Source organism: Peromyscus maniculatus, chromosome 2 (genome assembly GCF_049852395.1).
Source record: "Peromyscus maniculatus bairdii isolate BWxNUB_F1_BW_parent chromosome 2, HU_Pman_BW_mat_3.1, whole genome shotgun sequence".
NCBI classification, from domain to species: Eukaryota; Metazoa; Chordata; class Mammalia; order Rodentia; family Cricetidae; genus Peromyscus; species Peromyscus maniculatus.
In genome coordinates, this window is record NC_134853.1 from 81893099 (window position 1) to 81918515 (window position 25417).

The 25417-nt window shown below is 48.0% G+C and overlaps 1 protein-coding gene across 18 annotated transcripts in view; it reads left to right on the forward strand.

Moving 5' to 3' along the window:
• The window catches only part of Palm2akap2 (PALM2 and AKAP2 fusion), a 477882-nt gene that overhangs the window by 426646 nt on the left and 25819 nt on the right, over window positions 1-25417 (forward strand). For 13 of the 18 annotated variants that reach the window (XM_016003786.3, XM_016003787.3, XM_006985282.4 and 10 more), the window contains one exon: window positions 20606-23045. In XM_016003786.3, the coding sequence (XP_015859272.1) occupies window positions 20606-23045 (2440 nt within the window). Of the gene's footprint in view, window positions 1-12; window positions 183-8835; window positions 8995-20605; window positions 23046-25417 lie in introns of those variants that run through there. The other 5 variants (XM_016003789.3, XM_076564265.1, XM_076564258.1 and 2 more) reach the window with 4 other exon arrangements.

A 25417-nucleotide genomic window follows, 5' to 3' on the forward strand; every position in this document is an offset into this window, starting at 1 on the left:
CCAGTATGACCTCACAGTAGCACATTACATCTGCAGAGACCCTGTTTCCATCTAAGGTGATGAAATTCTAGTTGGATATGAATTTGGGCAAACATGATTCAACTTTCAACTGTAATTCTTCTAAAACTTTAAAACAGTGTATTCATTTATGAGAGCGAGTGAGCGAGAGAGCCCATTGCATGGTGAGTACTCAGAGGTCAGGAGCTGGTTCTCTTCTTTTGCCCTGGGTTCTGGGGATCAGGCTCAGGTTGTTAGGCTAGTGATACAAGCTACCTCGGTGGCCACATACAACGCAGTCTTCAGCCCATTTAGCAGAGAAGGAAATCCTGATGTCAAGGAGCATGTATTTGCACAGGTTTCAAACCATCAGCGGGTACCAGAGGTTCAAACAACGTCCTTCTCTCCTCCAGACTTCCCACTGCATCATCTCACCCCGAGTACATACCAGACCATAGCACGGGGGTCAGCAGTAAGCGGCCCCAGGTCAAAGGGACTTGAGTGGGTGAACAAGGTGAAGCAGATGCTGAATTGGCCAGCAGTGACCTTGCCTTGCTTCTGGGTTTCAGATATTACCCTGTTTCCATGGTTAGTTTCATCATTTGGCTTCTTAACCGCAGTACTGTGCTCCGGTGATCCCATGGCCAGGCATGGCAGAGAGATGGCCTGTCAAGCCGAGCAGGGAGGCTGGAGAGCTGGCTCAGCTGTTAAGAGCACTGGCTGCTTTTCCAGGGGACCCCGGTTCCCCCCAGCACCCATGTGGCAGCTCACAAGTGTCTGTAACTACATACAGTTCCAGGGGATCTGACCCCCTCACACAGTCATTCATGCAGACAGAACACCAATGCATATCAAAATAAAAATAAATCCTAAAACAAAACAACCAACCAACCAAACAAACAAACAACAGAAACAGAGCAGACAGGCTTAGGTTCTGCTGGGTCAAGAAAGCAAATGGGAAGGACCACCATTCTTTACATGACCGTCTCCATGACTCCTTGTTGAGCCCGCCTCTCTGTCTCTGGTTATTATGCAGGCCCTGCCTTCCTGCTGCAGAGGTTCCCTTCCTGGCATTGGGAGCCATGAGAGCACATGTGGAAGAAGGTGACTCTCCCTTAGCTGCCCCGAGTTGGCTGCCTGAACTTCATAGAGTATCGTCGGTCAGAGCCGCTCCATGAGTACTCTGGAGAAGGGCAGAGCTGTGGATAAGAGGCAGGAGTCCAGGTGTTCCCCCTAACTTGGAATTGGAACCATAACCAGAGTCAGGCTCTCAAGGTCAAGATCACTCATCTTAAACTATAAATGTACCCTGGTAACCAGGCTTAGAGATCTGTGTAGACGATAACATTGGTTTACATCATGAAAATGGGTGTCAGAAAACTTGAGGGGGTCTGGTTCGGACCTAAACTCACTATGTAGTTCAGGCTGGCCTCAAACTCAGGGCAATCCTCCTGCCTCAGCCTCCACTGTGGGAATTACAGACATGAACCAGTCTGCCCAGTCCCTGCCTTGAGTCTTTATAGCTTTTTGGCCACTGCCATACTGTGTCCTTATTTGGGCGGGTGCTCCCAGCACTACCCTGATCCTGAGTTACCACCTCCTGTAGATGTAACCAATCGTATTATTAAAATAAGAAACACAGAGCCAAGGTAAAAGAGAAAAGCCGAGAGGTCAGAGCTCAGAGATAAAATCTTACCTCCTCCAGTGCTCCTAGCTTCCCCGAGAGAGGGAGGTACTTCCTGTGTCCCTGTTTAAATAATCTTTCTGTTCTGCCTTCTCATTGGTTGTAAACCCAACCACATGACTGCCTCATCACTGCCTGTAAGTACCGCCCTCCAGGTCTTAAAGGCGTATGTCTCCAATACTGGCTGTATCCCTGAACACACAGAAATCTACCTAGCTCTTCTAACCACCACGCTCTTACTATGGCTCTAATAGCTCTGACCCCAGGGCAACTTTATTTATTAACATAAAATTAAAATAACATTTCAGTACAAATAAAATATCACCACAACCTCCCCTGACTTCCTCCTGGCAGAGAAGCTCAGAGGCACATCTGGACTTTCCTGGAGATTTTTTTCCCTGTAGAGTGAGTGACTTTGACCTGAGATCGCTGGCTGCAGTCCGGCTTCACTCCCAATACTTTGTGCTTGGAAGAAACTTAGGGATTCTGAGCAGGCAGCAGTTCCGGCTAATGTTCATGTCCCCAGTGGCAGAACAGTGCATGGAAATCTAAACCTTCTAGAGCCTTCTACTGATTTCCTTGTATTCAGTGAACAGTTGCTCCCTCAGAGGCTACCTTTCCTATTGGAAAGCAGTAGGTCTTTTCTGTTGGGTGTTTTTCGAATGTATCAGTTCCGTCATTTCAAAAGCACTGCTATCTTTGATTCTCTTCTCTGGAATTGTGAGCACTACCTAACTAAAGGAGGAGAAGGTTAAACCCATTCAATACCCACTGCCTGGTCTGTTTCCCATCTTTCCTCCCCGCTGAGTTCTCCTACGGATCTGGGACCCTCAGGCCCTACTGAGGGAGGAACTGAACGGCATAGGCATGGACTGGCACTCACTTGGTGCTGGGTTTGGGATTGCCTAAGTACAGTGTCAGTCTGTCTCAGTTCCTGGCTTCACTTTAAACACTCATTACACTAATAGAAGGATGTAGCCTTTGCTTACAGAAGACTAGATTTAGGAAGTCCAAAATATTCTTTTTGAAAGTTCACTCAAAACTTTGACATATTTTATGAAAAACAGAGAGTTGACTTCAAATCAATGAACTTGGATGGGGTTTTGTGTGTGTGTGTGTGTGTGTGTGTGTGTGTGTGTGTGTGTGTGTGTGTGTGTGTGTTTTAGGTGAGCAAGAAAGTTACTAGATTGATTTACTAGTGCTTTTAAATAGAGAAGGGGAAAAGCCATTTTATTTTGAGAAATAATCTCACTATGGAGCCTAGGCTGGCCTTGAATTCATGATCCTCTTGCCTCAGCCTCCCAGGTGCTGGGATCACATGTGTGTGCCATTGTACCAGCTAAAGGTTGTTATTTAGAATAATCAATTCTGCCTCCAAATCTCTATTTGGCTGTTTGGATCTTGGGAAACTTATCAATGGGGCTTTCCTGAGACAGTCGGTGACATAGTTCATGAAATTAAATTCTGTGACATTTGACTCCTGGGGAAGAATTTAGTTACTCAGAGCATTGCACAACTTTTTCTGGGAAAGGGCAGCTCATGAAAGGGAAATGTCTATGGACAGCCCCAGCTGCTTGTCCTCCATAAGAAGGGGGATTGTATTGTCATGCATCTGTGGAGAGGGCAGAGTCTGCTCCTACGATGGGACATACTCAAGAATTTACTGGATAGAAGGCCAAGCTGGATAACATCGGTTAATCCTGAGTCAAGGTCTCACTGTTGGATGAGTGAATCGTAAAACAGAGATCAAGGGGAGAGAGAAATGGCTCGTTGAGCAAGAAACCTGTTGTGTAAGCGTGAGGACCTGAGTTCAAATCCATAGCATCCAGGAAGAAGCTAGTGTGGTTACTCAGACCTGTAACCCTAGTGCTGGGGTGGGGGTCAGAGACCAGACAATCTCCAGGCTTGCTGGCCATTTAGAGACCCTATTTTGTGAAAATACGGCATGGTGGAATGGGATAAAGCAGGACACACAAGTCCCTCCTGGCCTCTCTCTACACATGCTTTGGCATCTCCTCCACTTTTTGGCACACATATATCAGATACACTCCACAGAAGCTTGTACCTGCACACACACACACACACTGGTAATTAAAGCCAGGTGTGTAGTGTGTGCCTGTATTACCAGCACTTGAGAGGTGGAGGCATGAGAATCATGAATTCAAACTCACTGTGAGCTCCTTCCGACCTTCACCCTTCCACCTCCCAAGTGTCAGTGTTACAGATGTGTGCCGCAGCATCTGGCTCTGTCTATGTTTTTAGGTACTTAATCCTTCTTTCAGAAAGTAATAAATATATGCACATGTGAAAATCAGAAGGTCCAGTGAGGGACAGAGAAAAGAGGGTCACTTGGGTCTCTATTCCAAAGAAAATTATTGTTACCAGTAATTGTGTATGCATATACATGCCTGCGTATATGCATATATAAAAATAAAAATTTATATAGTAAGGCACTGGTGACTTGTAGCCATTGTAAATAGAGTGTTTTCAGGGAGCAGAATAAAATCCTTCCACCAAAGTGATGAAGTTCCGCCAAGGGGTGTGTCTAAATGAAGCTCATCTTTCTTCCAGGGACTCAACTTCTCTCTCGGTAAAAGTATCCCTAACCCATTTTAGAGGCCGCAGCCTCTGGCTCTGTTGACTCTCTGTCTGTCTCTGTCTCTCCCTCCCTCCTTCCCTCTGCCTCTCTCTCTCTCTCTGTCTGTCTCTTCCTGTGTCTCTCTCTGTCTCTGTCTCTGTCACACACACATCCTTACAGCCTACACCAAATGACCTCACCTTTGCTCTCTGCTCGTGCTGCCATTGGAGAATTGTGGAGTGAATTTTGTGGGTTTACCTCGCTTCCCTTATTTTACAGGCCAGAAAACGTTGAATCCCAGAGAGGAAGGGCAACCACAATCCCTACGGTTCCAAGGCAGCTTGTTGCTGGTGTTGCTCATGCTTTGAAGATGGTCCTCTTGCCTCTTCCGTGGTAGCGCACTTCCCGAGTCCACCTCCCTCTCCACCTGTAGCCCGCAGAGGTAGAGCTCTGCCTGGTGGGTTGGGTTGTAGGCTCTAGCCCAAGTTCTGTTCTTGCCTAGCTGTTTGTCTCTGAGGACATACACCAGAGTATGTGGTGGCCACCCTGAGCTGGGGGTTCCTTTTTCAGAGGGATCTAATGAAAGATGGGCTGGAAGGTGACTAAGGAAATAGAGCAGCCACCTGGCACCCACTGTTATGCAAATAGATGGTTGCTGGGTCAACTGTCTTCAAACTTACCTGCTGGGTCATCTGCAAGTGGCTTCTCGACTGTAGTGGTTGACACCGGCTGTCACCTTGGTCTACAATCACCCTGGAGACAAACCTCTCTGGACATCTGTGAGGTGAGAAAACTTACCCTCAGTGTGGGTGGCACCCTCCCAAGGCTGGGGCCCTAGACTGGATAACCAGGAGAAAGCAGACTGAACACCAGCCCTCTGCTTCCGCTGTGGACACAGAGTGGCCAGCTGCCGTCTGTTCGTGCAGCCCTGACTTTTCCGCTGTGAAGGGCTGTACCCTACGACTGTAGGCAGAATAAACCCTCCGTCCCTTTAGCTTCTTTTCAAAGAAAGTAGCAAATACACCAGTCAAATGGGACCAAGATTTAAAATGGCTTCCATTTTCCCAGTTCGAGGCTCTCCCAAGATTGGGTTTTTAACGCTTAAAGTGGCAGTATACATTTTAAAAAATAAATTCAGAATATCCATCCCCAGCCTGTGCTGAGGCTGACCAGAGGACAAGCAGTGGTGCGTGGGTCCCTGCTGGACTTACGAACATTTCTGTGTGGGGACTCGACGGTCATCCGTGGGTCATCTCAGTTCATCCTCCTCAAACCCACACCTGGCTTGCCCTTTTCACTTCTCACCTCACCTCTGAGGCTAAACCATTTCCTAACAGTGACTTTTCAACTGGGGTTTGTTTTGTTTTTCTAAGCTCTGCCCTCTTTTTGCGGCTGGGCAGTGTGTGTGCATGGTATGAACAACTGCATAGACTCGTGTGTGTGTGTGTGTGTGTGTGTGTGTGTGTGTGTGTGTGTGTGTGAGTAATATGATTGCATGAGCATGTGTGTGTGTGTGTGTGTGTGTGTGTGTGTGTATTGCTTTGATGGAACTACACTGATGAGGTACCACCCTCAATAGCTAAGCAGCAAACATTCATAGTTGTAGAAGTCAGAAGCGCAGGCAGGGTGTGGGTGTCCTCCCGGTCGGCTCATTCTGAGGGTTCAGGGGAGCCTCTTTTTCAGGCCTATCCTCCTGGTTGATGAATGGTTATTTCTCTGTATCTGACTCACCTCTCTGTGTCTGAATTTCCTCTGGTCTCCCTGGATTGGGCCCCGCCCTTATGACCTCACTTGAACTTCGAAGCCTCCTACTGCTATTGTTACTATTACTATTGTTGTTTGTAATGGCTCAAATCATAAGCCAGGCTTCTGGGTACTAGGGCTTTGGCATAGGCCTATGCGTCCGTGGGAAGGACACAACTGAAGCCAGGCTGCCCCGGGCTACTGGGCTCAAGGGATCTCCCTGCTTCAACCTCGGAGTATCTGGAACATGGTAACCAGTACTGACCCCTCGTGCCTAAGTAGACCAGTGGCGTTCTTCAGTGTGTGATTTTCCCACCTCATCTTACATAAGATTGCTAAGTGGTGTCTTGAAATGCCTTCAGCTACACAGCAGAACATTCCAATTATTCCAAAGGGCCCAAGAGTCCCCACGAACTCTAGTATCAGGCTTCAGGAAATTTCCCGGTATAGCCAAATGTTAAGCACATTAAAAAAAATGTCATTTAGATGTTATAAATATTTGTAGGGAAGACTTTGACTTTCCTGTCAGAGGAAGCCTCTACGCACCAGCCCCATCCCCTCCGGCTGTTTCTTCCTTGACCTTAGTGCACAGGAGGGGCCCAAGAGGTCTGTGTTGCTGGCTGACTTGCAGGCCACAGGGGACCCTGCCTGCAATCTGGGGGCTGTTTACTCCATCATCAGAACAAATTGCTCTCAGACTGACCCCAGACCAGCTGGCCTCTCACAACCGTGAAGCCTTGATGTTCTTTTCCCGCCCGGTTTACTGTAAACCTGGCGTTTGTCTTTCTCATTAAAGAAAATGAGTTCATCACGGTGTTGAATTGACTTGGGATTCTGACTCACTTTCCAAGCAGCCAGAGACTCAGCTAGGCCCTGAATTTTTCCAGGTCCATCTGCAGTTCCAGGGAAGGAGATGGGTAGGACCTGGAGGCAGGGTTTGGAGCCGGTGGGTCTCCTCGGACACTGCTCCAGGACACTGTGAAGTCTGATTCTAGCAGAACAAGCCAGGGAACCAGCTGCCTTTGGCTCAGGCACCAAAGCAAATACTGCTCTTTTCTTGGTTAGCTATGAGGTGGTTGTTAGGGCTCAGACTTGGGGACAAATGGCTCATGGAGGTGCCTATTAACATACCAACGCTGATGCTGGCTGTCCAGTTCTTCCAGCATCCCTCAGACCCTAAGGGTTAGGTAGTCAGTCCTCCTGGTTGGCATACCCCGCCCCCTACCCAGAACTCTTCAGCCCAGAGGCTGGGCAGCCCTTCTCCCAGCTCTTCTGGCCCCTATACAGCTCAGCTATTTTCGCTACGTAACTCTTGGTCCCTGGCTCTTCTTCTGGTCTCCTAGCTTCTTGGCCTTCCTGTGCTCTGCTCCCCTCTTTCTCTTCTCCTCTCATGGCCTGCTGGCTCAGTCTGCAGGCAAGGTCCAATCTGGACTCTCCCAGAGGTATCTCTCTCTCTCTCTCTGCCTACAACATCCTCAGCCCTTAGCAACGGTCACGTCCTCCTCTTTCTTTTTTTTTTTTTTTTCCATTCAGTGATGAAGCCACGGCAGCCAGCATTCTATGAACTAATCATCCAGTCATTTAAAATTGCATTGTACTCATACCTGCTGCTTGGGAGGCTGAGGAGAATCACGAGTTCAAGGTCTGCTTAGGCTGTAAAGCAAGCTCGGAGTCAGCCTGGGTAATTCAGTGAGGCCCTGTCTCGAATTTAAAAACAATAGAAGGGTTGAGGGTGTAACTCACTGGTAGACCACTGGCCAACTATACGCAAGGCCCTGGGTTGTATTCTTAGCACCCACAACAGCGAATGAATTCCTAAGTAATTGAATAGATGCCATTAAATAACCTAGAAAGTGCTTGTCCGATAATGTGGAAAGCAAGAAATTGACTATCACATTGTGTGCTGGTTGTTTCTTCGTCAACTTGACACAACCCTAGAGGTGTCTGGGAGGGGGGATCTTAATTGAGAAAATGCCGTCACACTGGCCTGTCCACGGAGCAAGTCAGTGGAGCGTTTTCTTGTTTAATGATTGATGCGGGAGGGCCCAGCTCACTGGAGGCAGCGCCATCCCTGGGCAGATGGTCCTAGGGCATGTAAGAAGTCAGACTGAGCAAGCCACGGAGAGGAGGCCAGTAAGCAGCACCCTCCTTGTGAACACTAAGGTTCCTGCCTGGGGTTCCTGCCCCGACTTTCTCAGCGGAGTGTGACCTGAGAGTTTTAAGTTGTAATGAAGTTTTTCCTCCCCAGGTTGTTTCTGGTCATGGTGTTTCATCACAGCAACAGAAACCCTAACCAAGACCCGTTCGTTGCATGTACTGTCTGGTCTCAGTTGTATTAAACACTCACTTCTGGTACTCATTTTTCTTTGACTGTCGCTGCACACACAAGTGGTCCCGAAGTGTTTGTAGTGTTTGGCCTGGTGCGGTGGTGGCACAGACCTTTAACCTCAGCTTTGAGGGAGGAGAGGCAGGAAGAGCTGGAGGCCAGCTCTGTCTACATAATGAGCTTCAGGCCAGCCAGGATTGCACAGTGAGACCCTGTAGAAAAGAAGGAAAAAGGCTGTAGTTTCGTCCGGAATCCTTCAAATTTTTGCATTCCGTAGTGCTGGTCTATCTCTGAGTTTCAAAGAAGCAGCAATAACAGATCCCATCAGCACTTGCTCCAGGCTCTTGCTCTTCTGCTCACGCAGCCTTGGAGCCGGACAGAGGCCACCAGCATTCATTGCCTCTGGAAGGGAAGCCGCTGCCCTCCCCGCCGGGCCGACTAGGGAGGGGCCAGGCTTCTCTGAAGGGGACTAAAGTCCTTCTTGGTGTGAATGGCCTTTTAGGGAACAGAGGGAGGGCCCGCGGTGACATCACAGTCTCCAGTCCGGAGACTCCAAAGGAATTTGTCCCGGCTGAGCCAGTGTGAGCGCTGGAATCCGTCTGGAGAAAGAGGCAGTTCTGACTGCGGGCTTGGAGGCGCGCGCCCTGGACTGCTTCTCTGGGCTGGGTAAGATACATCTGCTGACCGATCTCACGGTCCTCTGCTTTCTGATCTGGAAGGAGAAAGTTCTCTTGAGGCCAGAGTCTTCTCGGAGGAGGGAGTCAGGGTTTGGATTGTATTGCTGTGTGGTGGAGGCCTCGCCCGATGCCTGGTGGGCAGCTGAACACTTACTGCGTCTTTCTTCCTGTGAATCTTGTCGTGCTCCCAGCCTGGGTGCTAAGAGCCAGAGAAAATGCTGCATATGTAGACCAAAGCTGCATGAGTGACAGAAAATGCTTTAACGACCCCGTGTGAGCGAGCGAGTCTATGAGAATTTGTGTGCTTTTCCTTTCCACAAGAGAAAGCTGCCTCAGCCTCGGGACCCATGACTCTGGTAACTAGTTCTCTAGTTGTCTTGTATCTGTTTGGGGAACCCAATGCTGAATTCTACAGCCGGCCTTCCGTTTCCATGATATGGGGTTAACCATATTCAAAGGGGGACTTGGGACTTTGTTCCTGGAGGTTCTATGACACTCCAGGACACCCTCCCCAGGCTCTGCTCCTATACGCGAACTCATCTCTGTGTGCACAGGCGGCTAGACTCCCCCACCCCAGCATAGTTTCCTTTTCTCTGGACTCGCCTCATCAGAGTGGGTTCTACTGGGTCCATTGTGGTACTCAGCTTTCCTCTCTGTCATCCACCAGTTGGCTAGGCAGGAACCCAAGACTACCTAAAAGCAAGAGAGCCCTGGGTGGTGGCACACGCCTTTAGTCTCAGCACTTGGGAGTCGGAGGCAGGTGGATCTCTGTGAGTTCAAGGCCAGCTTGGTCTACAGAGTGAGGTCCAGGACAGTGAGAGCTACACAGAGAAGAAAGAGAAAAGAAAAGAAAAGAAAAGAAAAGAAAAGAAAAGAAAAGAAAAGAAAAGAAAAGAAAAGAAAAAGGCAAGAGACTTGTAGCTAAGTTAGGAAGAACTAAACTAGGTGTGTTTGTGCCTGCTGAATTTGTTACTTAAAAAGTTCAGGCTGCAAGGGCCAAGAGTTCCTTATGTAGCCTTGCTTTATTCCAGGGGTGGGGACTTCCTTCACAGTAGCCCTAGTGAGAAGTCTTGAGAGAACCTTATCACTCTTTTCATTCATGGGAACCTGGAGCTGGGAGCCAGTCTCAATGGTTCCTGTAAGGAGTCTCCAAGGGAGAGAAAGAAGGCACCCTTAGGGCCAGCAAGGTGGTGCACGCCCGTCATCCTAACTCTAGGCCAGAGGACAGATAGCAGGTTTGAGGCTAGCCCGGGCTACAAAGTGAGACCCTGTCTCAAAGGAAAGGAAAAAGAAGTAACATAGTGGCCTCAGCAAACGCAACAACTTCCTTCCTTTTTCCTCCCCGCCCACTCCTCAGCCCACCACACACGTCTCCAGTTTCTCTCACAGAAAGCCCAAGCTGTAAATGTGCTAATCAAACAGCATCTTAACATTCTCCAGATGTTAGATGTGTGTATGTAGCCTGACGAGTCTGGTTTTCCAGCCTGGCTGGAAGTGGGAGGGTCGTTATTCACAAGGCAGGCTGTGGTCCAGAAACTCCCTTACCGTAAAAGACACAGGTGACTGTGCCCCCTGTTCATGGTTTCTGGAAGTGTTTTTATCCACTTGGAGCTCCACGTGAGAACGACAGGGAAAAGGGCCGCCTGGTGATTGCTGTTCAGACCAAGCTGAAACGCTCTGGGGCAGGGGGTGGAGGCTGGGCCTATTTATTCAATGGGATTGGAACTTCTAACCACCAAGGATTGGTGTTTCATTACAAGAACTGTGTGCCCGCCCGCCCCCCCCCCCCCCCCCCCCCCCCCCCGTCACAATAAACTGTGATGGTTTTCTGGCAAGATGTCTTAGGGAGGGAAAGAGGCCCAGGCATTGTTAGTAATAGCCCCTTTCAGGGGTCATAGCAATGACCTGAGCTTTCCTGGTCTAAATTTAGCCTGCAGCTGCCTTGGGAAGGTTTGGGGTCTGCAGTCTGGCTGCCTGCCTGCCTTCAGCTGGGAGCTGGAGGAGCTTGATCTCTGTCAGGAGTGGTTTGCTGTCTTGTTTCCCACCGTCAACACAAACCGGTAACTCCACGGGCCGGAAGCCGTCTTTGCTGGGAGGTGGAAAAGGACAGGGCTTTGAGGCGTGGAATGTGGCCCCTCTGCTGGACTTCCCTGAAGTAGAATTAACAAAGGCTAGTCCTCCTGTTCTGTGCCTTTCCAGGGGTGCAGACTGGCTGCTCAGTCCCAGCCTGAGCTGTGTTCCACCGTTTCCAGCACACAGGATCACAGGAGCTGCAAGCCACCCGCTCAAGACCTTCCCTGGGCTCAGCTCTCTTTGTAAACTCTTGGCAGCCAGCATCAATTGCATCCGTGCAAGAAGGTCCAAAGCTTCCCATGGTGGCTGAGCCTCTCGATACCATCATGTTGGGCCTCTTGTTCTTTTTATATGAATGGGGATTCCATCTCCCTGAGGCTACCAGATCCTTTCTTGGGAGTGGGCCATCCCTTCATAGCTCTGGGGACACTCCTTAGCCTCAAGCAAATATGTCACCATGAGGGAATCTCAGGCTGGGCCTCTAGAATGACAGGAGTCTTAGCGGACAGTGCTTACCCTTCTTCAGCCTGTATCTCCTCCTTCAGAACCATTGCTTTCCTCTGTATAGACTCCCCTACTTGGAGCTCTATCTGCTGCCTCCAGGGAGGATGACATTCAGCTGGGAAGGGGTCCTAGGCAGCAGCCAGGTTGTATCACCTCAAATTGGTACTTGTGAAGGAGGCATCTGAGTCCAGAAAGTTAAGAGTCTGGAAACAGCCATCCTCGAGGCAGGCACGCGTGGCCCGAAGACCCAGTCCTTTGCTATGTAGCAACTGTGCCCTGCTTACCAAACATGTGACTTATGCAAGCCAGGGAGGGTAAGAAGGGGGACAGAGATGTCCTTTGATTTCCCAGCTATGAGGAAGTTTTATTCTATAACCATGCCTCTGTTCCTAGGCCAGCAATGAGTGCATATTTTTGATGGAACTTAAAAATAACTGGATTAAAGGATCAGGTCACCTATTACCTGGGGAAAAGCATTTCTAATTTAACTATAGTGGCTGTAGCAGGAAGTAATCTGGGTTATTCAGAACTGAGAAACCTGGCCATGCAGCAGGCACCTGGTGTTGGAGCAATTTGGGTCACACTGTGATTTAGGCTAGGAGCCTGGGAAGTGGTGGTGGGCCAGACGCCATCAAGAGGAGACATACCCTGTGGTTAGTGAGGAAATGGAGTCACTGTGAACAGAGCAGACGTTTGAAGTGTTGGAACTTAAACAACTACTGCTTTAAAAAAGTAGGATGACTTACTCTTTTCATCTCATGTATATGTAAGTTATCATGTGTGTAGTAGCCCTTGAGGCCAGAAGAGGGCGTTGGATCCCCTGGAACTAGAGTTTCAGATGGTTGTGAGCCACCATTGGGAGCTGGAAACCCAACTAGGTCCTCTGCAAGAGCAACAAATGTTCTTAACTGCTAAGCCATTTCTCTAACTCCCCTTTTTTAATATTTGCAGTTTAATCATGTGTATGTGGGGAAGGGTATGTGCATGTCAGTGCAGATGCCAGAGGAGTCCAGAAGATGGCGTTGGTTTCTGTGGAGCTGGATTAACAGGTTATTCTGAGCCTCTGGGTGTAGATGCAGTGAAAGAGCAGTATATACTCTTATGAATGAGCCATCTTTCCAACTCCTCCTGCTCCTTTGGAGAGGTTTGCTTTGGTTCATGCTTTGACATGATGGCAGGATAGACTTGTGGTTTACAACATCTGGAGTCTGAGGCTGCCCAATCACTTCTGGGCATGTTAAGCAGAGTAAAAGGCTGGAGGGATGGCACAACAGTTAAGGGCACTTGTTGCTCTTGCAGAGGACCAGGGTTTGGTTCCCAGCACCTATACGGTAGCTAACAGCCACCCCTGACTCTGGGTCTCAGGGATCCAAGGCTCTTTTCTGAACTTTTCAGCAACTTCATGCATACGGTGCACATATATACTGAAGGCAAAGACTCATACACATAAAATAAATAAATCTTCCTCTTCCTAGAAGCAGAACACACACACACACACACACACACACACACACAGAGAGAGAGAGAGAGAGAGAGAGAGAGAGAGAGAGAGAGAGAGAGAGAGAGAGAGAGAGAGGTGGGGGGGAAATGTGGATGCCTAACTGGCTTTTTGTCTTTTTAACGTAAGCACCAACTTTTCTTTTCCTTGTAGTAAAGTGCATCTTTCTGGTGTGTGGCCCGCTGAGGAAAGGTGCTTCCTCCTAGTTCTTCCTGAGAATGGTGTGCTCAGCTGCAGGTCCAGGTAGAAAGAGCATGCTGCTGTCCATTGCCCGGCTGGGCTGGGGTCAGCCACCAGTGTTGTGTTTTCTGTGCAAACTGGATAGGCTTCTAGGTTCTCACATGTGCCATTGACTGTGGTATGGGGTAGGAGTCATGTTCATCTCACCCCTGAGAAGTTGTCAGCAGAAGCAGAGCTAGCCCAAAGGGCCAAGGCAGGCTGCTCTCCCAGAGGACCCAGGTTCAATTCCCAGCACCCACAGGGCAGCTCACAACTGTATGTAACTTGTTTCCAGGGGATCGACTGCCATGTTACATCTCTATCTGGAGGCGCCCCCCCCCCCCCCATCTCCCACATAGAACTCCAGGAGAAAAGCGGAAGTTACATCTCCAGGGAGTCTGCCTTCATCTGGATAAAGAAAGAAGTAGTGACTTTTAAAAAATTTATTTAACTTTATTTTATGTGCATTGGTGTGAAGGTGTCAGATCCCCTGGAAACTGGAGTTACAGAGAGTTGTGAGCTGCCATGTGGGTGCTGGGAATTGAACCTGGGTCTTCTGGGAGAGCAGCCAGTGCTCTTAACCTCTGAGCCATCTCTCCAGCCCCGAAGGGGTGACTTTTAAGCCCGAAGTCTGAGTTTAACTTCACCTAAGGAGATTCAAGGTAGCAAGGATCGAAGACAAAAGCAAACAGACCCTCTTCCACCCCCACCATTCTTATGACCTTTCCCCTCTCATTCTGGAAGCCTCCTGTCATATTGGAAGAAAACCTTTTGACACATTGGGGTAAAATTAAGAAGAGCTGTGACATTTACTGGCCAGATGTAATCTAAGGGAAATGTCTTCTCTATTTCTCTAAACCACTTAATTCCAAAGTCATAAAATAGTGAAATCTCTTTTCCAACTTAAAACAGAGAGGCCTGGTCTTCTGTGTATCAGCTAATAACACATATGGGTGTATACTGTGGCTTGCTAAGACCTAAGACTGATGTTAATTATATGGCACTCAGTGTGCCCACAGGACAGGCTTACTGTGCGACCTTACTTGTGGCAACATTTCCATGGCTACTTAAGCACTGAGGGTGGACAGGTTCCATTCCATACAAGTGATCCTTGTACTGGTGTTTTCTACATACCTAGGAGGGATCCAACCCAGGGCTTTCTCTGTACCACATTCTGTCACCCCCAGCGCATCCAGTGCATCCTCAGGATTTGATTCTGCTTTAAAAAAATATAATAATTATGTTAGTCTCTCTCACTGTGTAGCTCTGGCTGTCCTAGAATTCGAAATGTAGACTGCCTCTGCCTCCCAATGGCTGGGTATTAATTTTGTTTTTAATTGATTATTTAAGTATGTTTGTGTGTGGATATGTGTATGGGCGTGTAGGTGCCCACATAGGCCAGAAGAGGGTATCAGGTCCCCTGGAGCTAGAGCATTGTGAACATCTCACCTGCGTGCTGGGAACTGAATTAGGATCCTCTGCAAGAATGGTAACTGCCCCTAACTGCTGAGTCATCTCTCCAGCTCCCAAGATTTGACTGTTAAGGACATTTCATGAAAAATTTCTGCTGGCTTTAGCAACAAGTAGCATTTCCCAAATGTGTTTAGCTTTGAAGTAAAATAAACATTTAAGGGTCCAATGTGGGGAGGGCTTGGGAGAATAGAAGTACTTTGGGTCTGACATTCTGTATTGATTCCTTTAATTTCTTCATGTTATCACTTTTTGTTCTGAAAATCATAATCCAATGCAATTCTCTTCTCAAGAAAGTCAGTCTCCTTCGAGAAAGAAGTTAATATTGGTCATTTGCACTTTGATGTAAAATTGCTTAAAAGTAAACATTTTTTAAACATTTACATTAACCATTTTACCATTTTGATAATGCAGTTTAGATACCTTTTTTTCTAAGTTTAACTTCTCAAAATATTCGAGAGCTTACCAAGGAGTTGCATCTGCAGGAGAGCTCAAAATTGGCTTGCATAAAATGCCTGACAGAATCCTTATTGGAAGACCCAAGACTGACTCCAGGGCCTAAACCTTGGAGTTGTAAATTCTATTAAATTGATTTGCTTGACTGTTGAACTTTTTTTTTCTTTTTTGATAAACAATGGCAGCTTTAGATGCAAAGGGATTACATGGTTATATTAAAAGCAGGTTTGGAGCCAAATTCTAGCACTCACACTGACATTTATTAAGCAAACAATATAAAATAGCTATAAAATCCTGATCTGGGACTCTCACAGAAGCCTCAGCTTTCTAGGGCCCCAAGAAGCTCACACTCCAGTTCTCTTAAGGGGGATGTCGTAGTTTTGCACAGGATGGATTTTGTTACCACATTAAACACCCCATGTCCTCTGAAACCAAGGTTGGAAACCAGACTTTTAGTCCTCAGACCTCAAAAACCAGCAACCCTGAGGCTCTGCAAGCCAGGACCAACCTGGGGCTCACGTTCTTCATACAAGGGTCAGGGAAGTCTCCAGTCCACAGACGGTGGCTTCGTCCCCAGATGGAGGTCCCCCACTTCACCCATTTCTAGCATTGATTATACTAATAGACAAACCACTGATTTCTCTAATGGTAACCCATTTCTCATTTTAATTATGCCAATTAGCAAATCCTCTGGAGTCTGCAGGGTTAAAGGAAGCCGGAAGTGCTGGAGGAAGCCACCTTTGTAGTGTGGGATTCCTGAATGATCCGGAAGACCACTCCTTAAGTTTCTGTCCTCAGCTAGGATAGCTGTCTGCCCCTGGAATGCAATTTAAATGCATTTCAGAAGCACACAGCTGCATTATATTATATTGCCTTTGCCCAAGAATTCCAGAGTAAATTGCAGACATCCTCACCAGCTGCTGGCTAGTCCGGGAAGCCAGTTGGAGGGCAGGTATTATGTACCATGGTATTAAGACTCTACCTGGAGGGTTGTCTGGCAGGCAAAAGATCACCCACCAGCCCTTAGCACCCTACTTTTCCTTTGTCCTCAGAAAACCCCACTTTGTGGTTTTTCACGTCTCTTTATTACATTAGAGGAGATCACTTCTGAAAGGATTTTCTAGTCAATGTCAGGGTTGTGTGTTTTATCTGAAACTGGGCCTGGAGAAAACTCTGGTTCTTCCCTTATCTTCAAAGGGAGCAGTAAGCGTTGGCTGGTTGAAACAAGACATCATTAGTGATGTCAAGCCCCGACTGCTGCCGTCCGGATTCTGTAGCTAGCCGGTTCCCCTTCACCTGGTGAGGTTGTTGGTGGCTTTGATTGTATCAGGCCTGGGGCATTTGTTCCTTTGTCATAGTTGTTGCCTAACTTCTGGAGCTAGGTGTGAATAGTTAATGCAGTGCCTCTCTGAGCTTCCTTCCCCCTACACCCCATAGCCTGGGAAGCAGCTGTTCCCTGAAGGGGATAGAATAGAGCATGAATGAGGAAAGAAAAAGACTGAGCTGTCTGTAGCTTACAGTTTATGCTTGCTTGCTTTCTTTCTTTCTTTCTTTCTTTCTTTCTTTCTTTCTTTCTTTCTTTCTTTCTTTCTTTCTTTCTTCCTTCCTTCCTTCCTTCCTTCCTTCCTTCCTTCCTTCCTTCCTTCCTTCCTTCCTTTCTTTCTTTCTTTCTTTCTTTCTTTCTTTCTTTCTTTCTTTCTTTCTTTCCTGTTTATGCTTTCTAGTGTGAAGCTTTAAAAATAAAAAAAGTATTGGAGAGCAAGCTCGTCAAGCTATACCATGGGCCCAAACTTAGATTACTTGTTGTTTTTCTAGGCAGGATCTCTCTGTGTAGCCCTGGCTGTCCTGGAACTCACTATGTAGATAAGGTCAGCCTCATGCTCACAGAGATCCACCCGCCTCTGCTTCCTGAGTGCTGGGATTAAAGGCGTGCGCCACCACACCTGGCCTCTAAATTTTGATTTTTAATCAATTTTTTAAAGTTATGTTTTATCACTTTGTGAGGTGGGGGTGCACACTCATGCCATCTGCCACCGTTTGTGTTGTGTGGAGAGGAGAGAACAGTTTGCCAGAGTTGGCATTCTCCTTCCACCAAGCAGGTCCCAGGGATTGAGGTTATTTTTATCTCGCCTGCCCATTCTACCATGCTTTTTAAGTCACTTGTGTCGCTCTGAGGTGAGGTCTTGCTCTGTAACACAGACTGTCCTTAAGCTCTTGGCGGTCTTCCTGCCTCAGCCTGGAGTTCTGGGATTCTCGGGGTGAGCCACCGTGCCCCGTTATCATTTGGGTATATGTTGGTATGTGTATGGGTGAGAATGTTTGTGAAGGCCTGAGGTCAAATTCCTGTGTCCTTTGATTTTTGAATTGCTCACTGGGATTTAGGGTTCTCAAATTAGGCCAGGCTGGCTGGCTAGCAAGCCCAGGAATCCTGTCTTTGCATCCCCAGCACAGGGATTATCATGTGCTACCTACCACAGCCGACTTGTTCACACAGGTTCTGGGACTCAAACTCAGGTCCTCAGGCAAGCTCCATACTGACTGAGCCATTTCAAACCCATTTTTTTTTTTTAAAAATCTCAGTTTAACAGCTGACAGAAGACACAGTATTTGTGTTGTCATTTCTAACTCAAAGCCCATATTTTTTTTTTTTTTGACACAACCAAAATATACTGCCAAATGCTCTTTTCAGATTTTCAACATATCATATCCAGCTGCTTCCAGTTCATGAAGTATTCCTTTGTGATCTAGATAGAATTTCTGAATTCGGGAAAGAGCTGTCAGTGGAGGAGCGTGGCACCCTTGAGCTGGGAAGTGCTGTGGAAGACAGGCCGCCGGGCGCTCGCTCCTGTTTTAGGGACTAACGGGGCCCCAGTACAGTCAAGGGCTTCATTTGGCCTCACTCTACGTAAACTCTGGACTAAACTTGTGCTCCACGGGCAGCATGGGAAATCCAATTTTCCTTCAGGACACCAGACTCTTAAAATACACTTCCTGCCTGTTTGATGAGCGCATCAGTGAGTAAATACCTTTCGGTTTCTTTTCCTTTGTATCACAGTGTCTTCTTTCTCACTTGTTCTGAGGGTTTTCAGCAAGCTGTGACTTTTTTTTTTTTTTTTTAAACTTTATTGTGATCCCTCTAGCTTCTTCTCATTTCCCACTTTTCCTTCCTAAAGTGAAAGAGAGAGAAGGGACATTCTGCTGTTCCTGTAGTTAATCACTGGCTAGCCGAAGCTGGTGTGACTGTCCCCCTCCATCCCCTTCCCAGCTTGGTCTGCTTACTCTGTAATCACTTTCCACGAAGTGAGTCAGCTTTAGCCCACGTGGGCTGGAGTTGCATGTCAGCCAGGAAGTTTCTGCATTGAAAAATTCTGTAATTTTTTTTTTTTTTAAACTCCCGCCGCCCAGTGCTGGAGAGTGAGCCTAGGGGGTCCCATGGGTGCTATGGAACCTCTCTCTATAGACCAGGCTGGACTCAAACCCACAGAGATCAGCCTGTCTGTGCCTCTCAAGCGCTGTGAATAAAGGCGTGTACCACTACGACTGGGTGGGGGTATATATAATAGATAATTAAAAAAAAAAAACTCAAAGTAACAGATGAGCAGCCAGATAACAAGACTACACAGATACACAACTAGAAAGAAAATGGGATGCATTAAGAAGCATAAAATCCAATTTTCTTCCTTCCTTCCTTCCTTCCTTCCTTCCTTCCTTCCTTCCTTCCTTCCTTCCTTCCTTCCTTCCTTCCTCCCTCCCTCCCTCCCTCCCTCCCTCCCTCCCTCCCTCCCTCCCTTCCTTCCTTTCTTTTTGTTGTTTGTTTGTTTTTGAGACAAGGCTTCTCTGTGTAACAGCTCTGGCTGTCATGGAACTCACTCTGTAGACCAGGCTGGCCTGGAACTGACAGCGATCACCTGCCCCTGCCTCCTGAGTGCTGGGATTAAAGGTATGTGCCACCATCGCCCGGCCCATTTTCTTATTAATCACAGATTATGATATCTTATAGAAAACATTTTAGAAACGGCCACTGACCACTAGCTCTTTAAAGCCCCAGGTAGCGGAGGAGGGTTGTGTTATGCAGTTCTGGAGAACAGAACTGTGCAGTCAGTGGCCTTGGCTATAGTGTTTGTAATGTATACAGTCGATTGTAGCCATGGCAATGGGGAACTGTAGCTTGTGAGAAGCCAGCAATCTACTGCTTTCTAGTATATATTATGGAAAGAGTCCCTAAAGTTTCTTATCTCCAGAATAGCTGCATTATATCTGACCAAGAATCACATGTCTTTGAGAAGAAAAGTAGTTCCACAGAAAGACCATCTTTACATACTTGGGGTTGCCTGGGAATCATCTCGTCAGAAGCCTGGGATAGACTGTGATGGCTGTACATTAACCATGCAATGTCTTCTACTTTAGTTTTTATTTCATTGTACATTTCTATTTATGTGTGTGTGTGTGTGTGTGTGTGTGTGTGTGTGTGTGTGTGTATACACACGCACGTGCATGCACATACATGCACACCTCAGTGTGCATGTGGAGGTCTGAGGACAACTAGTGAGAGTTGGTTCTCTCCTTCCACCTTGTGGATCCCGTGGATAATTCAGGTCCCCAGGCTGGATGGCAGGTGCTTTTACCCGCTAAACTATCCTGCTGACCCCCTCTTCTCCTTTGGAAGATAAAGCTTCCAAAGGAAGCTTGTATGGATTAAGCCCCAAGTGCACAAAATGGAATCTGTAACTGTGAGAGGTCTAGTGGTCAGGTTTCTTTTGCATTGCTGTGGCAAAACACCCTGACCAAAATCAACTCAGGGGAGGAAAGGGTTTGCTGGGCTTTCAATACCAGATGCTAGTCCATCCCTGAGGGAAGTCAAGGCAGGAACTCAAACCTGGGCCTGCTTGCTAGTCCACACGATATTTCCTGCGGCCAAGGAACTCACTTCACTGTCAAGAACGACAGCAGAAGCCATGGAGGACACTGCTCATTGGCTGGTTCAGAGCCTGGCCTATAGTCAGTTAGCTTTTGTATATAGTTCAGCCCGTCTGCATAGGGATAGCACTGTCCACAGTGGGATGCGCCTCCTACATCAATTAACCAGCAGGGCAGTCCCCCATAGGCATGCCCACAGGCCAACTCTTTTATTGTGGCTCTCCACTCAGAAGATTCTAGGCTATATCAAGTTGACAGTTAAAGCTAACCAGGAGAGTTAGGCACGTGTCAACACACAGAATGGATATTTGGAGGATTATTAGAAGAGAGATCTCTATTCAAAAGAAAAAAGTGGGTGCCGCTTTTCTTTCCCATTTCCTTTGTGTTATTTATGAGTGAGTTTCTTTGCATTCTTTGCACCAAAAATGTGTGTTTAACCCTTACTTGTGTTTTCTTATTCTAGAAGCCTCCCCAGCTTTCTGAGGATGCCAACCAGCTGAGAAGCAAGCGAGACAGCTGTGGTGACATCCGCCTGGAGCCTGCTGCCACCTCTCTCTCCTCAGATCACAAAAACATGGAAATTGAGGTGGCTGTGACAGAATGTAAAAGTGTACCTGGAATCACCTCTACCCCCCATTCCAAGGACCACTCCTCCCCTTTTTATTCGCCTTCACACAATGGCCTCCTCACTGATCACCATCAGTCCTTAGATAATGATGTCGCCCGAGAGATCCAATATCTAGACGAGGTGCTGGAGGCCAACTGCTGTGATTCCTCTGTGGATGGAACTTACAACGGAATCTCCTCCCCAGAGCCTGGTGCGGCCATACTGGTGAGCAGCCTGGGCTCACCTGCCTATACACCTGCCCACTCAGCTACCGAGGCAGAACCCACGGAGGAAGCATCTGGCAGGCAGGTGCCTCCTCACATCGAGCTCAGTAGAAGCCCTTCTGACACCATGGCTGAAGGAGAAAGAGCCAATGGACACGCCACTGACCAGCCCCAGGGCATGCTGGGGGATGGCCTGCAGGCACCTGCCAGCCCCAGCTCCTCCACCAGCTCCCACTGCTCCTCCCGTGATGGGGAGTTCACGCTCACCACGCTGAAGAAGGAGGCCAAGTTTGAGCTGCGTGCCTTCCACGAGGACAAGAAACCCTCCAAACTCTTTGAGGAGGACGAGCGCGAGAAGGAGCAGTTCTGCGTGCGGAAAGTGAGGCCCTCCGAAGAGATGCTGGAGCTGGAGAAGGAGCGGAGGGAGCTCATTCGGAGCCAGGCTGTGAAGAAGAATCCCGGCATCGCCGCCAAGTGGTGGAATCCCCCCCAGGAGAAAACTCTTGAGGAACAGCTGGATGAGGAACATCTGGAGTCCCACAGAAAGTACAAGGAGCGTAAAGAGAGAAGGGCACAGCAGGAACAGCTGCAGTTGCAGCAGCAGCAACAGCTGCAGCAGCAGCAACAGCTGCAGCAGCTGCCCCTACCCCAGCTCTACACAGCCCCAGCTTCTCACGAACATCTAGATGGCATGGAACACACCAAGGAGGATGTCGTCACTGAGCAGATTGACTTCTCTGCTGCACGCAAGCAGTTCCAGCTGATGGAGAATTCCAGGCAGACGTTGGCCAAGGGCCAAAGCACACCAAGGCTGTTCTCCATCAAGCCTTTCTACAAACCCCTTGGGTCCATCAACTCAGACAAGCCACCAACTATCCTGCGGCCACCTACCGTTGTCGGGGGACCTTCGGAAGACAGCAGCACACAGGCAGCCAAGGGGCAGAAGGTGTCCTGTGTATCTGAGAGCCAGTCTGCAGGAGCAGGCCCGGGGAGCACTGCCACTCAGGGAAAGGAAGGGCCATACAGTGAGCCTTCCAAACGTGGGCCCTTGTCTAAACTATGGGCAGAGGATGGAGAGTTCACGAGTGCCCGGGCCGTTCTTACTGTAGTCAAGGATGAAGATCACGGGATTTTGGACCAGTTTTCCAGATCCGTCAATGTATCTTTGACCCAAGAGGAGCTAGACTCAGGTTTGGATGAGTTGTCCGTGAGGTCTCAGGACACCACTGTCCTGGAGACTCTGTCCAATGACTTCAGCATGGACAACATCAGCGACAGCGGAGCTTCCAACGAGACACCCAATGCCCTCCAAGAAAACTCGCTGGCTGATTTCTCTCTGCCTCAGACTCCCCAAACAGACAACCCCGCAGAGGGTCGAGAAGGGGTCTCCAAGTCATTCAGCGACCATGGTTTCTATTCTCCCTCCTCCACCCTGGGAGACTCCCCATCAGTTGATGACCCCTTGGAATATCAGGCTGGGCTCCTGGTGCAGAATGCCATTCAACAAGCCATAGCTGAGCAGGTGGATAAGGCTGAGCCACACTCCAGTAAGGAGGGCTCGGAACAGCAGGGACCCGCAGCAACCGCCAAGGAAGCCGGAAGCCAGGCTTCCGCCTCCGAGAAACCCCAGAGCATGTTTGCACCACCTCAGGTGTCCTCTCCCGTTCAAGAGAAAAGGGATGTATTACCAAAGATCCTCCCCGTGGAGGACAGGGCACTCAGGGAAAAGGGGCCCTCCCAGCCGCCCACAGCTGTGCAGCCCAGTGGGCCAGTCAACATGGAGGAGAGCAGGCCGGAAGGAGGCTATTTCAGCAAGTACTCCGAGGCAGCCGAGCTGAGAAGCACAGCCTCCCTCCTGGCTACCCAAGAGTCTGATGTCATGGTCGGGCCCTTCAAACTGAGGTCGAGGAAGCAGCGGACTTTGTCCATGATCGAGGAAGAGATCCGAGCCGCCCAGGAAAGGGAAGAGGAGCTGAAGCGGCAGAGGCAAGTGGCGCAGAGCATCCCGAGCCCCAGGGCCAAGAATGCCCCATCTCTGCCTTCTAGAACCGCCTGCTACAAGACTGCTCCAGGTGAGTGACAACCACATCCTGTGCCCAGGTGTCACACAGAGCACCTGCTGCTTACACGGTTCTGTGGGGAGCCTCCACTGGGCCTGTGGCCGGGGGATTTCAGCAACCGAGGTGTTAGGGAGTCCCCTGCAAGGATGCCAAGCTGAGGTGGTGGTTGCTGTTTCTCAGTGGATACCAGGGGCTCCTTGCCTCTCAGTCTGCCTTGTCTTGATTTATTGTATAGATTCTTTTATTTCCCCCCACCGGAGGGCCGCTTCTTGGCCAAGTGTGGTAGAATGGGCCCATGGGCCATCTGTGTCTTCAAGTCAGTAACGGGACCTTCAAAAGCTAATTTAGGGGATGTATTCCACCAACCCCTTTTGGGATGCTGGCTTTCTTCCCGGCAGTGATGGTCATGACTCGGGGTTGCAGACTGCAGATATTCTGTCCATCTTCTTGCGGTTGGGTTTGGCTTTCTTTATGTGATCACAGCCAGTTACAACCGTGCAATGATAGACCGCATATAAAGTAGTGATCCCATAAGATACCACCCAGTGTGACAGTATAACCGTCTTGGTTTCTAAGTTTTCTCTGTGATGCTCACACGGTGAGATGACCTAACAGTGTCTTCCTCGGACATTTTCTCAGAATGGTTCCCCAGACTCCCAAGCTTGGACTATACATGTGCATACTCTGAAATTAGGGTGTTTCCACCCATTCTTGTCTGTTTAGAAAGGTGAAGTTACCACAAGCAAAAGGGCCACATTCAATCTCCTTGTCTGGGCAGCCCCTTTCTTGAATTGTTGGTATAGATGGCTGGTATCAATTAGGGCAATGCTGTGGATGCCACTGTGTCTAACAATGTGACCAGAAGCTTTTGTTTCCCATGTGGATATGATAGCAGTTGGGGGTCTGCTCATCTTACCTTAGAGATGTGCTTCTCTGGGTGTGGTCAAAGCTAGTCCATGCATTGTTATGGTTCATGCTGAGATAAGTGCAGACCTTAGAAGAAAGCATCCTGAAACCCAAGTGTGGGATTGCGTATTGTACAGTGGACTTATGGGGAAACTGATCCTCCATCAAAGACAGTTTAAGAAGCATAACTTTAAAATATAATTACTGTTTAACTTGGATCATTGAGATCTTAATTCCCTCTTATTGACACTTGACCTCCACATCTACAGTGGCACAGGATCACTCTTTATCACTAACTTTTAAATTCTGAGGTAATCTCAAACCTAAAGGAGAGTTCTCAAGAAAAGTATTCTGGGCTGTTTGAGAGTCACTTGGCACCACAATGCCCTAATGCCCGAGTTTTGTAGCACACCCCTTGCATTGGGTTTCTTCGATGTTTCCATATGATTGCATTTCACCTTTAGTAGGGGAAGGACCACCAAACTGATGCTGCAGCCTCACAGTGTCTAAGCAAGTTGCACATGGTATTAACTCGTTCCAGGATGGGCAGATCTTAGCTTTGACCATTCAATATTACTTTTGATCACTTGATTAAGGAGTGTTTGTAAGGCTTCTCACAGAGAAACTAGGCTTTCCTTTTGTAATTAATACATATTTTGTTTAGACACATTTGACTGTGGATTTTTTATCCTACTTCTTATCAGACTTGAAGTCTAGGATTTATGTACATCAGTATGGTGTCATGGAATCCCATTACATTCAATAATTTGGTATCATTCATCTTGTTATTTTTATCCTCATTTTGTTTAGTTATGGCTGTGGGAATCCCCTCCAGGTCACTTTCTCGTCTTTTTGAGAAGCGGTTGTTCTTCGAGCATCACCTTTCTTTTAGTGATCGCACAATGCTCCACTTTGTCCTGTACTTGCCCAGCCTTGAAATCAGTCTTAGAGCCAAGAGAGTTTCTTCTCTTCCTGAGGACCAGGATGTATACTTCAAGATCGGCATGCGCATTAATGTTGGATTGTTAGTGCTCACGGGCAGCCTCAATGGACAGAATTGGAGATTAAACATCTATCTGTATGTCTATCTTATTTATTCATCTGTCATTTATCTATCTATCTATCTGTCTGTCTGTCTGTCTATCTATCATCTATCTACCTATCTACCTATCTATCTATCTATCTATCTATCTATCTATCTATCTATCTATCTATCTATCTCTAGGAAACCATAGGTTAATGTAGAGATCTTTTTAAAAAAAAATTGGTGTGAGAGAGAGAGAGAGAGAGAGAGAGAGAGAGAGAGAGAGAGAGAGAGAGAGACTGAGTGTGCTTATGTCATGGTGTGCATTTGGAGATTAGTAGATACTTTCAGAAATCAATTCTCATCTTCCACCTTGTTGAGCAGGCCCTCCCTTGTTCCTGCACCTGGGCTGTGTACCCCAGGCTAGCCCGTCTTCAGTCTTCCCTGTGATCCT